Source organism: Gymnoscopelus microlampas (genome assembly GCF_963454915.1).
Source record: "Gymnoscopelus microlampas genome assembly, chromosome: 9".
NCBI lineage: Eukaryota > Metazoa > Chordata > Actinopteri > Myctophiformes > Myctophidae > Gymnoscopelus > Gymnoscopelus microlampas.
Genome location: NC_139946.1, coordinates 18,620,198 through 18,637,695, shown reverse-complemented (window position 1 = coordinate 18,637,695; position 17,498 = coordinate 18,620,198). Strand labels below are relative to the sequence as shown.

Genomic DNA, 17,498 nt, shown 5'->3' with positions numbered 1-17,498 from the left:
GTTGTACGACAGGACAGGTCAAATATTGCATAATATGTCTGAGATTACATATGTAGAGATTGTATATGATCCCAAAGCATTGGGATTGGGATCGCAAAAGGACTTCATAAATGTAGGAAAAACTTAACTGAATTCTATGATTGTGAGGTGTTACAAAACATTCCACCAGGGGGAGCTATGAACACAGTTTGGGAGCTTCAATTGGGTCAATTCTCGACTTCTCTTGTTTCCCTTGTTGGGAGGTTACCACAACACACACAAAAAAAACATGAAAATGATCAGTTACAGGGTTTTAATCACATTTTGGCTGATATCCGATTGTCAGCAGTCTTCACAATCTGTTTTGTCTCATATCTGGTAGTGCCCAGAACACACACTACTAATGAACCAGCCACAAACTGTAAATGATTATTATTTTACTTTTTTGTATTACTTTGTATGTGGTGCTCTGTACTAAGCGTTGACAATACATTTTGCCCAAAGATTTTAATCTGTGAGGTAGAAAGAACGGGCCATATTCCAGTCAAAGGGAGGGATCTGCAAGATTTTGGAGGTATACAATGCTGTTTTAACATCCCCTGATTGTCACTTCCATGTGAAGTAGAAAAACAACAACAACCCAACCTAACCTGAGGATTCTGATGCACACATCTTAAACCAGTGGTTCTCAAAGTGGGGTCCGGGGACCCCCAGAGGGTTCCAGGCGGTCCCAACTAAATCGTTGATAGTCTGGAGCCTGAGCCTTACAGGTATGTAACTCAGAGAGTTTACAAATGGACATTTTGGTTCCATTTATACACTCTCAGAGTTATGGGGGTCGATGGACTAATTCATACCAAACTGAGGTAAACTGAATTAAAACGTTTGAGAATCACGGTCTTAAACCACTACTCACACTCCGCTGTTTCTTCAAAATGCAGAGAGAGAGAGAGAGAGAGAGAGAGAGAGAGAGAGAGAGATGGGGGGAGCGTTCGATTCAGTACCGTTACTGCTCAAAAGCAAATATCTCAGGAGAGCCGTTGTGTCGATGGATATGTAATAAACATGGATCCCATCAAAAGAGCAGGTTCTTGAATGTTGCCCTGGGGACTCTAAGGTCACACGTGGGGTCATCTAGAAGAGCAGCACTGACCCTTTTTAGATCAGCGGTGATTGAGTTTTCCTTCCTACCCCCACCCACCCACCTACCCACGCAACCTCACCCCCACCCACATAATCCTATCTATACATCTACACATCTCTCTCTCTCTCTCTCTCTCTCTCTTTCTCTCTCTCACTCACTCACTCACACACACACACACACACACAGCCTGTGTCTCTATTTGATTGTCGGCCATTTCCCTGGACTAGGACTGCCCTAGGACATATCGTCATTGTCGGATGGAAAACTTGTACTTCCAAAACCGTTACTTTTAAGGAAATGGGAAAAAAATAACGTGTGTTCCGTTGGATCCAATGTAGTTCTTATTTAGTCACGAAGCTCCTGTTAATATTTTTCATTGGTTCAATATTTATAAAACACACAGACAGATAATCGACCCGATGGCAGAGCCATGTGTGCTATATAATGCTTGAAAGCGAGTGCCCGGCTTAATCTGTATACCTATCAAATAAAGGCAAAAGAAATGAGCAAAAATAGCATATATACAAGCTCACAACATGTCGCATCACAGCGCACTGTGAGCTTGGAGATCAGCTTTTTTCTCACTACATTTCTCACTACACAGTCAAACGACTGAAATAAGGCATTCATTTATGAAAAACATCAAGAATATGAAATCTGGAGAAATAAGACTTCTACCCGACAAAGACGATATGCAAGCGAGGAAGGAAGTAAGAAGAAAAGGGGAGTATTTCTTCATCTCTAGAGGTTTATGTGCCATCAAACATAAAAAAAAGAACACCCCACCATTCTGAATCATCTACAACAGTAGCCTCTGATTGCATGGAACGGAAAGGGGGGTTTGGGGAGGGGGATTGCTGCCCCAAATGTAAATAGATTACAGGGCCCAATATAGATACTGTCATTTACATCAGAATACAACATTCACTTCACATCCCCAGGGCAGAGGAGACATAGCCCAAAGGCACAAGCTGTTTTATTCATGCGGTTGTCTAACTGCTTCTGCCTGACTCCACACTGTTTCACACATATTATACAGTAGTAGTGGAGCCTAGATTCGGGGGAGAATTTGTCACTGTTCCAAACAAACTGAATTACAGGAGTCAGCCCCTGCACAAGACTGCTGTAATTGCATAGCTGAAATCCTTATTGAAGGACGCCCCTGTCTGTGATTTGATTGATTTCTTCTCCACATGGTTGGACCATATCTCTTAAGTTAACCACATGAACCCTGGCGTCTCTATTCTGGGCATGTGATAATAGGCAATAATAGGTACTACAAAATATATAGGGTTTAAGAGGTTAAGACTGTCTCTCGACTGTCATTTCAAATGACACAATTTCTCTGGGACATAACAAACAAGTCAAGACCAAGTCTAGAGAATGGTGACCAGAGGTTATTGGTACAACTGACAATGACTTGAGTGAGAAGATCTTTAATCTAGCCAGTCATAATAAGGTGAGTGGAGCCAGGTTAGGAAATGATTGCTTTTATCTACAGTACTTCCTGCATACATCACCCACTCACTGGGTGTTTAGCAGGACCTCCAAGTGACGCTTGGCTGACCAAACTGCTAAAGTGGTTGCTTGATTTCCCTGTGTTGAATGATGGCCATTACGCTCAGCTGATGGTTCTTTGTCTAAAAATAGTAAAAGCACATTAAATGGAGAAACGGTGCACTCTCCTACCATAACATGCAATGTTAAGGCCTCAGAACATAATGGAAGGTTACATTGTAACCCAGGTTCTCTGAATGGAGAGACTATCTCACTCCGGCCAAGAGCTGCTCGGAGATGCGTTCCGATCAAGGTTAACTGGAGTGGCCATGCATGCCACACGTGGTGCGTATGTACCCACATGTTGCTAATCAGTGGGTGGCCACCACAGATGATGTGTCTTAAAGAATATCCACATCAGCTGCACCTTGTGGGGGTCAGTCCCCGTACATATAGAATATGTATTGTGGAAAGATAGTCTAGTCTTGACACCATAGAGAACATGCACCTACTGCAATGCATGATTACTTCCTAGCTTCTGTAGGAACTGAGTTGCTTTGTGTAGGAGACACAGAGAGAGAAAAAGGCTTTTTTCTTGTAACAATCTATAACAGGCAAAAGTCAAGAGAGGTAACATCGGTTATAGTTTGAAAAGCTGATTAATTGATCTATTCTAGACCAAAACCGAGATAAACAAGTAGACGACATCGGATTACAAAGTGTCTGCACAACTGACATTTAATAAAAGGACAAAATAACCTAGCTGTACTGAGTGTGTGCGCAGGAGACACTTATGCTTAATTTACACTCCGTCATACAACCGTATCGCACACTGAAAATAGCCGACCTACGACCTTACGCGTGAGCTTGCAGATTGGCTATTTCTGGCATACAACAAAGTATAAATCAGGCTTAAGAACTAGGCCGCAGGTATGGATTACCCGGCCGTGACTCTACAATATCAAAAACCCCTGACTTAACGACATCTAAATAAAAACAGCCAAAGAACCACAAGACATTCTGGGTAAAAATCCTTGAGTGACAGACAGACCAGAGCTGTCCTTAACGAGACCCTGTCCTCGTCACAGCTCTGATTAAGAAGCACTTGGATCAGAAAGAAGCACTGATGTCATGCAAACACAAAATGCCGGCAAATGTTCCTCCGACAGAAAAGAATTAAGAATAAATGCACGTGGTTTACGGTGGATAAGATAGAAGATGGATTCTAGCCTGAGACGTCATCAGTTTGCTGTGAAGCCCGGATTACTTTCGCTCCCGGATTACTTTGATTGTCTCTCGACCAAAAACACAACAAACTGATGTTCACAGTTTATTTTTTTTACTTCTTTTTTTAAGGATTATAACTTTCATTTTTTTTTGGGGGGGGGGGCAGGGGGACAGGACTCCTTTACATTTCCAATAGGACAATGGTTCTCAAAGTGGAATCCAGGGAACCTCAGAGTTCCTTGAGGGCGTTCCAAACAGACCCTTACAGGTCTGTAACTCTGTACACTCTCAGAGATATAGGGGTCCTTGAAATTAAAGAGTTTGAAAACTCGGAAAAAAAGGACATCTTTTTGATTGAGCTCCTGCTCCATTGTTATTTCATTGAATTCTTCCTTATCTTATCCCTGAAGAGCTACAAATACAGGCATGTTGAGAGCAGCAGAGCACTACAGAGAAGTCATGACACAATAGAATCACTTCACTAGAATCTGACGATACAATAAACAAAAAATAAAATAAAAATAAAAATGCCAGAGAGAAAAATAAAAGATTTATCTTTCACGAAAAGAGTCACTTTTGGAAAAGGCATTACTCTTGTTAGAGTGTTCCAGAAGTCTAGTGTGGGATACATACATGTATATAAATATACTAGGGGTGCAACAGTTAATCAAACTAATCGATTTAATCGATTATAAAAAAAACTTTGATTTTAATGAAGTAATTGAGTAGCATAAATGGATTGGGAAGTCCAATAGGGCTGCAACAGTTAACCACTTTCAATCTGGCATCCCTGTGTTGGGCATGTCATGATAGGCGAAAATGTTCAAAAACCTTCAAAAATAGGAAAGGAAAAAAAACTAAAACTAAACTTGCTTCTCAATTATTCGATTGATCGAAAAATGTATCGCTAGAATAATCGCTAAGAGGATAATCAATAGTTGCAACCCTAATATAGATATCGCTGTTGTCGGGCAGAAACCTCTTATCTCCATATTCTAACCTTTTGTGTTTTTTTCATAAATGAACGCCCTACTTTATCACACTACAGCGTCACACAAAAGCATCAAAAGTAGCTGATCCACAAGCTCGAAATGCGACACGAAGCAACGCGTTTTGAGCTTGTGGATCTGCTCCTTTTGCTATTTTTTTATTTGAATCCTGAAAAGTGACAGTTTTGGACATATGAGGTTTCCACCCGACAGAGACGATATACAGTATATATACACCACACAATATAACCATATGGAGGAGGGGGGTCTGAATACATGACACTTGTGTCTTTGGGTTCAGAATGAGTGCTACTGAACCATGCAAACGTAAAATGTCTTTACGGAACATGAGGTCACAATGGTAGTTTTGTTATATGCCCTGAAGAAAATAACATAATATACCTTTTACAGCTTCTCTGATTAAAAATATAGGATATTCATAATTTTCAGTTTTTTTTTTGTTTTGTTTTTTTTGTTTTGTTTTTCAAAGAAATCCTAAATATATAAATTCATATATTTTGCAGTGAAGAGGATTGTTAATGATTACAATAACGATAATAACAACAATAGTGAGAATAACAATAATGATAATAATGATAGTTTTGATAATAAAAACAAAACAGCTGTCCTCTGAAGGAGAAGCGTGGCTGTCAGTCAGTAGCTGTCTCTGTGTGTGTGTGTGTGTCTGTGTGTGTGTGTGTGTGTGTGTGTGTGTGTGTGTGTGTGTGTGTGTGTGTGTGTGTGTGTGTGTGTGTGTGTGTGTGTGTGTGTGTGTGTGTGTGTGTGTGTGTGCGTGTGCATGTTTTTGGGTGCGCGCGAGTGTGCGTGTGTCTTTGTGTCTGTGTGTAAACAGTGCATTACCCTTCCTTGTTATTATTAAAACTCTTTTGTTCTTCGGATATTCTGTACATTTATGTAGAAATAAATTATTCACAGGTTGTGCATATATCTCATTTTATCACATACTGACTCTCCATTCGATATCTTTTTTTTTTCCTTTTGGCTAAAGAACAAAAAGAGGGGAGTTTTCTGAGAAGAAAAACCTGAGATAGTGTACTTCAAGTGGTCTGACGTCTTTCAGCGTTGTCTATTTCTGTACAGTGTGTGTGTGTGTGTGTGTGTGTGTGTGTGTGTGTGTGTGTGTGTGTGTGTGTGTGTGTGTGTGTGTGTGTGTGTGTGTGTGTGTTTTGGCATATACCATGTAGAAAATGAGGTTGGTTTTTGGCTTTAGTTAGCGTGGTGATAAAAAAGGGGTGTAAGGTGGGTGGGAGTTGTTAAGACGATGGGTGGGTTGTGTTGGATGAGGTAGGTGTGTGAGGGGGCTGCTGCTGCTGTTGGTGGGGGCCCATGCTGCGAGGGCCGGGGCCCTTGTTGATGATACCGGAGGCCCCTGAGGAGGCTGACCGTGCTCCCTGAGCAAAAAGGACACCTGTTAAATGACACAAAATTCAAGTTAGTTGGATACTTTCTATTATTACACGGCTTGGTTGAATGCTTGATTCTGATTGGTCAATCACTGAATTCAGCGGTGTGTTATTTTTGAATAATAGCCGCTGAGCTCAATAACAGACCGCGCCACCTAATCAAAGACTCAGAGAACCTGCAGCTGCGCTGCTTGATTTTTGCCGTATCCAACATGGCAGCCATGTAAACAAACGCACAATGTCATTTACAGCTAAATATTGCTCTCAAGAATGTTTTTGAAAACATTTGAAGCAGAAATAGACAATGCAGCAACCGAATATTGATTTTATTTTATCAACACTTCGCGTTGTTCAATTTCTTTATTAAGTAGCCGTGTAATAAGCGGGATAATAGATGGCGAGCCGGACATTGTTGAGAAATAAACCCCTTCAGGGTGATAAAGACTAATCACCCTGTCAGAGTTTATTTCTCAACAATGACCGGCTCGCTGTCTATTATCCCTTGCGTAATACAGTGGTTCTCAAAGTGGGGTCTGGGGACTCTCAGGGTTCCTTCAGGGTGTTCCAAATGGACCCTTAGACAGGTCTGTAATTCTGAGGGTTATTATGGGGGTCCATGAAATGAAAAAAGTTTGAGAACCAATGCAATAATAAATGCATCATTGAAAACTTTAGAAATGAAACAAGATACAGATGGGGAAATCTGGGGCAAAGGATGTGGTATACTTGGGCAAACGGGCATGTGCAATACAGGTCTATTAACTTTTTTTGTTATGTTTACCACGGTCTGTAAACAGTAGCCTGGTTCCAGACGAATCTGCCTTTGCAAAATTGCATCGCACTTTAGCCCTCGGCAGTGTGATATTGTCTGGCCACGCGAGGCTACAGTAGACATGCACCTTAAATGTTCGCCTGGTCTGTGACGACATTTATGTTTGCTGCTATATGATTTTTGATTACCTGTTATTGTTTTTGTTGATTTGATGTCCTTTTAAATTGTCTCGTACGTGTACCACAAATGACGATGATGATGATGATGATAATGAGAACTTTGAAGTTTTCTAAAGTCTAAGCAATGAACAATTACATTAAACATTTAATTCCCACTGATGTTTAAGCAGCAATGCGAATCAATCAATCAATCAATCAATCAATCAATCAATCAAGCAATCAATCAATCCATCAATCCATCCTGATAGCAATCAAGGTCAAGTGTTGATTAGCATTAAGTAAGTAAGTAAGCAAGAGGAGCCAGTGAGGTGGATGGTGTCAGGTGATGGTGGCGGAGGTGCATACTGACCGGTGTACATCACTCCATTCAGCTCCACTGACATGCTGATGCTGCTCATGCCGTTGGTGGTCAGGTTGAGCGCTGAGTCCTGTCTGCTGTCTGCTAGGATACACACACACACACACACACACACACACACACACACACACACACACACACACACACACACACACACACACACACACACACACACACACACACACACACACACCCACACACACAGTTTCTTATAAGTACAGTATGTATTTCATCCTAGAAGACAGCAAGTCACCATCACCATCTTGAAGGCAAACACGGCGGCATCGCCTGCCTAAAAGAAACGATCTTCAAGTTATCGTCGCAATGTGTTGTTAACTTCAAGATCAGTTCTTTAAGGAAAATGACACTGTTTTTCCACATTATGGTTTCACACTTCTGTAGAAGCACCAAGAGTTTACCACACATCTAAAATGTAATCCATTACGTGAACCAACAATAACAAAAGCTGCTTTAAATCACCCTGCACATCCAAGGCAAGGCAAGGCAACTTTATTTATATAGCACTTTTCATACACATGGGCAATTCAAAGTGCTTTACAGAATAAAAAATACAGAGTGCAACAATGCACTTTAAAAAGACATGGAGAATATAATAGATACAATTAAAATAAGATAAAGGAGCAAATAAAAAATACTCCCACCTTTCATACAAAAAAAATGATAATAAAAAGTGACATTGTCATCCACTGTGAGAAGTCACATAAAAAAGATCATAAGAAAGGTCTGTTTAGAGCTCATACAAAATGCAAATCCGGGCAATGCAAGTGCAGAGGGTCAAATAAGAGTGCTGTAGTGCCGCGACCCCCCAAAATAATCATATATAACTGTGGACCCCCACCCTAACAAGCACTTAGAATTGTAGGCGTTACATTTAGTTTGACTCGATTCCACAGATAAAAATTGTGAAAATAGCCGAACTACAAGCTCACAAGTTAACGCCTCGCAGTGCGACGCGTTGTGAGCTTGTAGTTTGGCTATTTTCACAATGTTTGCCTCTTTCTTACATAATATTTGACAATTTGGCCAATTTAAATTGTGACTTTAGAAATGTGCAGATACCCTGTATACACTATACTGTATGTTGGTCTGTTTACTGTTGAGTGAGAAAACAATGTTGCACATTAAGCTAATCATCTGGGGACATCCCTACTGTATATGTCCTTTGGTTCTGGTACTTTATTCCTATGCGTTACAACTCTTTGTATTGTATTATTACTATGTCTGTTTCTTTATCTGAGTTTCATAACTGCAGTAGGCCTATTGATATGACAACCGAATTTCCCCCACGGGATCAATTAAGGTCTGTCAGTCTGTCTATCTATCTATCTGTCTGCCAGTCTATGTATCTGTCTGCCTATCTATGTCTAAAACACTGCAGCTCAACACTGAATTCCTACACCTGCCAAAGCCACCAGCAAAGATTCTACAGAAACCTGCATCTATACGTTATTTCCCTGAAGCCTGTACGTGCGGTACTGATATGTATACGTTTGATGTGACAGCAACCATGATTAACCCCTGAAACGCTCAGTTCAAAGCCTCTGCTGCTCCAGGGGAACCCCAAGACAAACAAACACATATAGATTCTGCTTTAAGGCAAATAGGTCAACACATATAGAACCAAATGTGGGGTAAACTTCCTCCATTGAAGATTGTGGTGTGTGATACGATTTTGTTTGTTTTTTACTCGAGTAACTTGAGTTGCGTGCCAACGTAACCACAATGGAAACAAGTCCCCAGGACTTATTTTGTGCTGTTTACATTTCTGTCTAAGTACTCAATCTATCAATCAAACTTATGAGGAAGAGCGAGCGTCTGGTGAGATGTGTCTCAGGTGAAGTCTGGTGCAATTCAATGGACAGTGAGGTTTCATCAGAACACTGTTGGTGTGTGAGTGCGACACAGGATGTCATGACCACATTGATACTGACACTTCCTCTTTTATCTATCCCTAGAGATCTCCATCAGCAACTGAAGGAGACCGAGCTACTGTTTAAGAGCTTTACATACTCACACGCATCCAGCCTGTATTTATAGTACATTTATTTCTCTAGTGGTAGCCGGTTTTGTAAAGTAGTAAAGTAAGTAAGCCTTGCCGTGCCATGAGGCCCATCTCCTGTTTCTGTAGCGTGAGGCAGCTTGATGTACAAGTACATCCACTGGACATAACGCTAGTATGTCACAGGTACTTACACCCAATCCAACCCTTGATGCTGAGTGCCAAGCAGGAAGGCATTGGGTCCCATTTTTATAGTCTTTAGTATGACCCAGCCAGGGACTGAAACCAATCTCAGGGCGGACACTCTAACCACAAGGCAACTGAGCTGGTTGCCGGTTTTGTAGGGCTGCTTTATTATAGAGTAGAGTCGGGTTCGGCCTTGACATTTATATCAGGGGGCTTTTATACCACGAGCCTAGAACTTGAAGTCTCTGTACCAGAGCCAGTCTGCAAGGTGAACAGCATGTCAGCGGTGTCCAAAAAGCCTATTGAAACAGTGCGTTGCAGATCAGCTAATTTTTTTTTTCTTGAAAACTCTTGACAGATGTTGACAAATCTTCTCATATCGGGTCCTTGGCACAACATTTGTGCCAGTTACAATCTTGCATCTAATCTGGGGGGCCCTGAACATGAAAATGTTTGAGATCTGCCGTGGACAGTGTGTGTTATTCTAACCAAGCTGTTCTCAGGTACTGTAGCTGTGTGTCCATCAAAGCCAGCTGGTTCATAACAAAAATAACTGGTTCAGCTGATACATTGTAACGTTAGATGAAAACTCATTGTCACAACGCTTCTACTGTGTGTGTGTGTGTGTGTGTGTGTGTGTGTGTGTGTGTGTGTGTGTGTGTGTGTGTGTGTGTGTGTGTGCGTGCGTGCGTGCGTGCGTGCGTGCGTGCGTGCGTGCGTGCGTGCGTGCGTGCGTGCGTGCGTGCGTGCGTGCGTGCGTGCGTGCGTGCGTGCGTGCGTGCGTGTGTGTGGCTACCTTGGTTGCTGATGCGTATGTTCATGGGCATCTGAGCGGTCATGGCCAGCAGGTTGTGCTGTAGAGCCCTCTGCAGTAACCTCTGGTGCTCCTCTGCAGGTAGAGCCATCTTCTTCTCAGGTGGTTCTCCAGACTCCAGCTTATCTCTGAGCTGCTCCAGAGCTGCCACCTGCACCATCATCAACAACACAGGAGATCCATGAAGAATTCATTTAATAATTAGTAGTAAGGGGTAAGCTGTAAGATGAAAAAGATGAAAACGCAACAAATAGCAATATCACATTCATTGTGTGACCATCCTTGCCTCTGGACACACAGCCTGGACGTCGTGCCTTTGCTGTATTGGTATGTATGCTGTAGGTTAGAAACTAAGGTCCATTGCACAGCCTCAGGCTACACAGTCCTTGGTTGTTTGGTTGTTTAATTACAGTAGGACTGGGCAATAAGTTGAATTCTCCAATATGATATTTTTAATGAACGCCATAAGAACAAAATCAATATTGTCATATTGAACAGGCTCTTTCCGACTGTATGAAGGAAAATATGTCCGATTTCAGTATATAGACATAAAACGGATCCATAGTCTGGTCCATAAATATTACATTTCACCCAGCACTAAATCAAACTCTGTTTCGCACAAAATACATACAGAGGTTTACCAAAGCCCAACTAATGTTCAGTGCATAATAAATCAGTGGTTCTCAACCCTTTTAATTTCAAGCAACCCCTCCCCCCTCTCTCATGAATTTTGTATGCATTAGGTCACGGATCCCAAAGAGTGTACAAATGGAACCAAATGGTTGTACACTCTCAGAGTTACAGATGTTTAAGGGTCCATTTGGTTATTAAGTGTCAATATTATACAATTAAACTTTAGCTGCGGACCCCCTGGAACCCTCTCAAGGACCCCAATTTGAGAACCACTGGAATAAATAATGTTTAAAAAGAAGGTTACCTGTGCAGCCATGGCTGCCTGTGCAGCGACGGCCTGTACAGCAGCGACTGAGTGACCCGCCATGGCACTGCCCGGTAGGCGTCCCATGCCCATTGGCAGGATGTGATGCCCACCATCCTCTTCTGGTGGAACGGCACACAGAGAACAGGAAGAGCCCACAGGTTAAAACAACTTCATTTCAGTTAATCCCTTAATAAACCCTATATACTTTGTTGACCGGGGTTCCCCAGGATCAACTTAGTCTGCTCCTTTTTCTTCCTCTTCTACACCAAATCTCTTAGCCGAAAACTAGCTGATTTATTGCGACACATTGTGAGCTTGTAGATTGCCTTTTCCCCCCCAGACGAAATACGCTCTGAGAATCTCTGGCTTTGACGGCATAGTCAGAGTAGATACTCAACCATTTAGACCTGAGGCCGATTCTAAATACCCCTGTAAATCCTGAAAAAACGTTTTTCTTCAAAGAATAAAGAACATTTAATGTTGCTATATACTGTATATAGCAACAACTACACACAGAGGTGTTCCCGGACTTCCTTCTCCAAGTCGGGGTCCCGACCCACAGTTTGTTCCACCACTGGACTAGGCCTAACAGTATAATAGCTGAACATTATTCTTCACACAACCGTCTATGGTCCCCAAAACTGCCATATTTGGGAGTCAACAAAAACGTTTCCAAATTCTTCTAGACTTTGTTATGCAGTTCCTACCCATACTTTTCGAGAACATACAAATTGCAGAAAAAAAATTCAAACGAGTGTAAACACCCTGATATCAGCGTGGAAAAACTCCAGAGCTAACCATCAAGGTTGTGTAACCGTCTGTAATTGTTGTATAACATTGTCTGCATGTGTTGTGTAACCGTCTATAAACCTTGAAATGTTCAGACCAATCAAACGACCACGCAGATTTCACACAGAGAAATCCGCGGTGCCTCTGTTTTAGACTTAAAAACTCTTACCCAAGAGCAGTGGTTTTCAAACGTTTTAATTTCAAGGACCGCAACTCTCAGAGTTACAGACCCCATCAAGGAACCCTGAGGGTCCTTGGACCCCACTTTGACAACCACAGAGGTTTCATGATTTCTTTAGTTTCATCACTTATAACATTAGAAAAAAAAAATTGCACTTACACCACATTTAAGTGGTTAAATCTAGGCGGTAGGCTACTGCACGTGCAAGTGCATGTGTGCACGCCGTCCACAAAAATTCACCTTTTTTGATTTTGTGGATCATGGGTGTGAGCGAGGCTCCATTGGTGCCCACCGGCATGCCCACGTTGCAGGGCATGCCAGGCAGCTTGGGCGAGGAGAGCATGGTGGGCGTGCCGTTGGGGGAGTAGGTGAAAAGGGAGCTGCCAAAACTCTGCCTCCGCCCCTCGCGTCTGTTGCTGTCGATGGCGGCCTGGAGCTCATTGGGGTTGCTGAGTGATCTCTTGTCACATTCGTACGGGTAAAGGTACTTCATATATCTGTAAGGGAGAAACAAGACTGTCAGTTGGTTGGCACGTGTATTAAAACACTTGGTCCTCACTAATAGTCATCATAAGGTTACACCATTTCTGTCTACTCGACATCAGTGTTGGGCGGGAGAGGGTCAACAGCAGTGCCAACACAGAGAAATGTGTGTGGGGAGGAATGAATTGGCATAACGACTAAATAGGCTCTATTCACAGCAGCCATATTATGAAGACATTCACAGGTGTTACCAATGATACTAATGAAGGCTCTGTTCCATTTAGTCTAGCACAGTGGTTCCCACGACCACCATAACTCTGAGAGTGTACAAATGGACCCTTACGGGTCCATTTGGTTCCATTTGTACACTCTCAGAGTTACACACCTGTAAGGGGCCATTTGGAAGCCCATGAGGGTCCCTGGACCCCAACTGTAGACCCACTGGTGTTTCCAGTGGGCCAACATGCACAATATTAGCACCCTGACTCTGTTTGACCAGAATGGAACAGAGCCTTCATTAGTATCATTGGTAACACCTGTGAATGTCTTCATAATATGGCTGCTGTGAATAGAGCCTATTGAGGAGACACTCAGGGACACTTCGGGTGAACTGGGGACCTTCTGATTCCCAGGAAGGGAAGGTAGTAATTAGAGGTTTCCTGGTTCAATCTCTGCTCCTCCTGGTATCGCATTGAATTGTCCTTGAGCAAGACACTGAACCCCCTTAAGCCACTTTCAGACATGCACTGTATTATGGAAGCTTTCCAGACTTTAGTGATCCTGACAAGCGCGTTCGCTTGCATTGTAATGCCTCATTGTAATGGCCTCCAATGCTGTCGTGGGTCAATGTGTTTGAGAATGGTTGAATGTGAGGCGTTTACATTGTAAAGGGTAATTATAGTAGAATGAGCTCAATTTGTTAGATCACCATTATTACAAACAGCCAGTAGCACGGCACTTTATGACTGTATGCAATGACCACTATTCTCATGGTACTGCCCCTATTATATTTGTACAATTATGGACTTATTTATCTCTTATCTTATCTTATATTGACTCTGTCTAACCTCCAGTCAGTTTATTAGCAGTATATGATAAGCTTCAATTCACAGATCAAATACAATATATTCAACAAATACTGTACTACCTGGGAGTGAAAATGAGTTTTAGAAGTGAAGGCTGTGTGTGTGTGTGTGTGTGTGTGTGTGTGTGTGTGTGTGTGTGTGTGTGTGTGTGCGTGCGTGCGTGCGTGCGTGCGTGCGTGCGTGCGTGCGTGCGTGCGTGCGTGCGTGCGTGCGTGCAGGTGTACTGACTGTGTTCGGAGTGTGAAGGCTGCGCTGGTGATGGAGGTGGGCAGGTTCAGACCCTTGGTGATCTCTCTCCACAGCTTCTTGTTGATGACCTCCACCAGGCCTCCCTTCTCCGTCACCAGCTGGTACAACATGTACAGATCCAACACCTGTTTGGCCATGATGGGGATGCGGTTCACAGGGGTCCCTGCATGGGGGTAGGCATGGTACGTTAATCGTTATTATCGTTTATTGTGAGGGTGAAAAAAAACGCTCACAATAATCATGGGGGTGTCACATACACACAGGTCAAAGGTCAGCAAAGAGGCAGAAAGAGAGGCAGGCTCCTAGCCTTTTTGAATGTGTAATTATTGGGAGATTTGTGAAGACTCAAGAGTGAAGGCTGCACACAGGAGGAAGGCTCTGTAAGCTTCAATCACATTAACTGATGAATCCTAAAATTCACCTGCTACATTTTATTTTAGACAGATGATGGTTGGCTACCCCCCAAGCAGTGGTGTAACTAAGTACATTTACTCAAGTACTGTACCTAAATACACTTTTGAGGATTTTTTTTACTTTACTGAAGTATTTCCCATTTTCAATAATTTGACTTAATCCACTACATCTCAGAGGCAAATATTGTACTTTTACTCCACTACAATTATTTGACAGCTTTAGTTACTATTTACTTTGCAGATTTAGATTATTATCACAAAACATTCATTAACCACTTCACTTTATATATTTCGGCCATTTGAAAATAGCCAATCTACAAGCTCACAATGCGTCGTGGTGCAACGCATTGTGAGCTTGTAGATCTGCTATTTTCATAGTAAAAAAATGTAGTACTTTTTCCACCCCAAGAGAGATGGCTGAATACAAACCTACAATCCCTCCACACAAACTGGTATATGGCTAATGGCTAGCAGTAACATCCGCTATGTGCAGGGTAGAGGAATAATTTGATCATCCACCGGACTCCAAAGTCTATTTTAACAGTGTGGTGGCAGATAAAGATTAGATAACATCAAGGTACATATAGATATATGAAGAAGGGAAGTAACAAGTCACTTATCTACACTATAATCTGATGATAAGGATGCAGTCATTTCTCCTATACTCAGTCATGACACCCGTTGAAATATCAACATCTGAAATTGTAATAGTGAAGCCTGCATCATATCATCCAAGACGCAATGTACAAATTGCGTTATTGGACCCGAAGGAACGGTTCGACATCTGGGGGGCCAGATAATGTTCCCCCTCCGGTGATCGGAATATTAAATTCGGTCAACTCGACATTAGGCCCTTTCCAAGGTTCAGCAATTATGTGGAAGTTTTTCTTGGAAATGTGTGTGTGTGTGTTTGTTGGTAACAGAAGATCATGGAAACCACGATGACAGATAAACCATCCGGTCGGCAAGAGGGTATTTTATGATGCTGACTGAAGGATGTGTCAGGGTACAGGTCGATGTGCCCTTAGTCAATTAAAGAACAGACTGGCTATGCTGAAAGAAAGTTATGCCATGTCAGTTTTGATGGATTAAACATATGTTTATTGAACACTGGGAGTCAGTGTTCATTTCGTCTGCTAAAACTATGACAAAAAAAATCTGTCAACCACCATTTTTTCACTGTCGAAAACAGAACAAAAACTAAACAAAAACTAAGCTATGATGACTAAAACTATGACTACGTTTATTGACAATTTCTTCAACAAATAAAAACTAGACTAAAATAGGGTGGGACTAGTGGAGAAGAGATCCAGTAAGAACTAAGACATATCATTTTATGCGCTCGGGTGTCACACTCGGAAAATAGCTGATCTACAAGCTCGTGACATGTTGTGAGCTTGTAGATCTGCTATTTTCGGCACACAGCTAAGTATAAATCTGGCATTACGACGCCCATCAAGGCCCCGCCAAAAATACATTTTAGTCGACTAAATCAACTGTAGATTTAGTTGAGTAAAATCTTATGATATTTAGTTAACTAAAACTAGACTAAAAGTAAAACATTTCAGATGACTAGAATATGACTAAAACTAAATGGAGTTTAATTCAAAAGACTATGACTAAAACTAAATCAAAATTTGCTGTCAAGGCCCGAACGGCTGGCCTAGCGGCCCAGGCACCTAGGCTCTAATGTAGCCTGACAGTGCATCGCGGGTTCGAGTTCCCAAGGATCTTAACTGCATGTATCTCCCCATCTCTCTCTCTCCCGGTTTCCTGTCCATTCGACTACTTTCCACTATAAATAAAGGCAGAAAAAGCCCCCAAAAATATCTAATATTTTTTTTAAGAATTGCTGTCAAAATCAAAACTGCTGGGAGTGTCGCCCGAACAGTTTGAGAAGAGAGTTAGAGTAAACAAGGCAGGTATATAAGACACTAGCCAAGAGGTGTGGGTCAGCTAACTATAAACCCAATATATAATGAATACCCTAAGAATTGCTAAATATTATTCATCGAGTCTTACGTCTTTGTACACATTATCCGAGAGGAAACCCCAATGCCAGCTACATTACATAGATTCAGTTTTTCTCATAATTGCATGTTGTTTGCATGTATTCTCCTGCTGTGTGTGTGTGTGTGTATATATATCACTTTGTCTCAATGTTCTAGTATCTTATTGTGGAATGAATCACAAACTATAAAGGTTTGAAAATATCAGTCAGAGTAATCTTCTCTAACTGGCCTGCAGAGGGGGCTGTCATATTCTGAGTGTTTTCAGTAGACACGCCCATCCATTGCTTTTTCTTTCTTCTTTTTTCATTCTTTCTTTTTTTCTTTTACCATAAACACATGTACAAGTCAAACATGTAGGCCCATTTGATCTGATATCTCACACTCCAAACAGCCAAGAAATGTTAGCAATGTCAACTATAGGAGGAGCATGTACACCAGAGGAAAAAATAAGCACCCACACAATCTCCACTACACACAACAATCTAGGATTCATTGTTGATGACTGTACACTACAGTGTACACACTGTGCTACCGTGGCGCAGTGCATTGTTCACATCTGACAATAAATACCCAGGAGCTGTGAATGTGCCGAGGCTGTGGCATTTTGATGCACTGCCAGTGGAAAGTAGACACATGTATACATGCTAGAATGTGACAATCATTGACAGTGATCTAGTGCAGTGGTCAGTGGTGAAAGAAGTGCTCACATTGTGTACTGAAGTAAAAGTACCAATACCACAATGCAGAAATACTCTGT

At 41.9% G+C, this 17,498-nt stretch overlaps 1 protein-coding gene across 4 annotated transcripts in view; it reads right to left on the bottom strand.

Moving 5' to 3' along the window:
- Positions 1 to 3,231: 3,231 nt before the first annotated feature.
- arid3a (AT-rich interactive domain 3A) overlaps positions 3,232 to 17,498 on the bottom strand; it is a 53,146-nt gene continuing 38,879 nt past the window's right edge. The window contains exons 5-10 of one of the 4 annotated variants that reach the window (XM_084067821.1): positions 14,296 to 14,479; positions 12,740 to 12,996; positions 11,527 to 11,648; positions 10,572 to 10,740; positions 7,561 to 7,653; positions 3,232 to 6,265 (exon numbers count right to left, since the gene is read on the bottom strand). In XM_084067821.1, coding sequence (XP_083923947.1) covers positions 6,111 to 6,265; positions 7,561 to 7,653; positions 10,572 to 10,740; positions 11,527 to 11,648; positions 12,740 to 12,996; positions 14,296 to 14,479 — 980 coding nt within the window. In that variant the 3' untranslated portion in view covers positions 3,232 to 6,110. The remainder of the gene's footprint in view (positions 6,266 to 7,560; positions 7,654 to 10,571; positions 10,741 to 11,526; positions 11,649 to 12,739; positions 12,997 to 14,295; positions 14,480 to 17,498) is intronic. The other 3 variants (XM_084067822.1, XM_084067819.1, XM_084067820.1) reach the window with 3 other exon arrangements.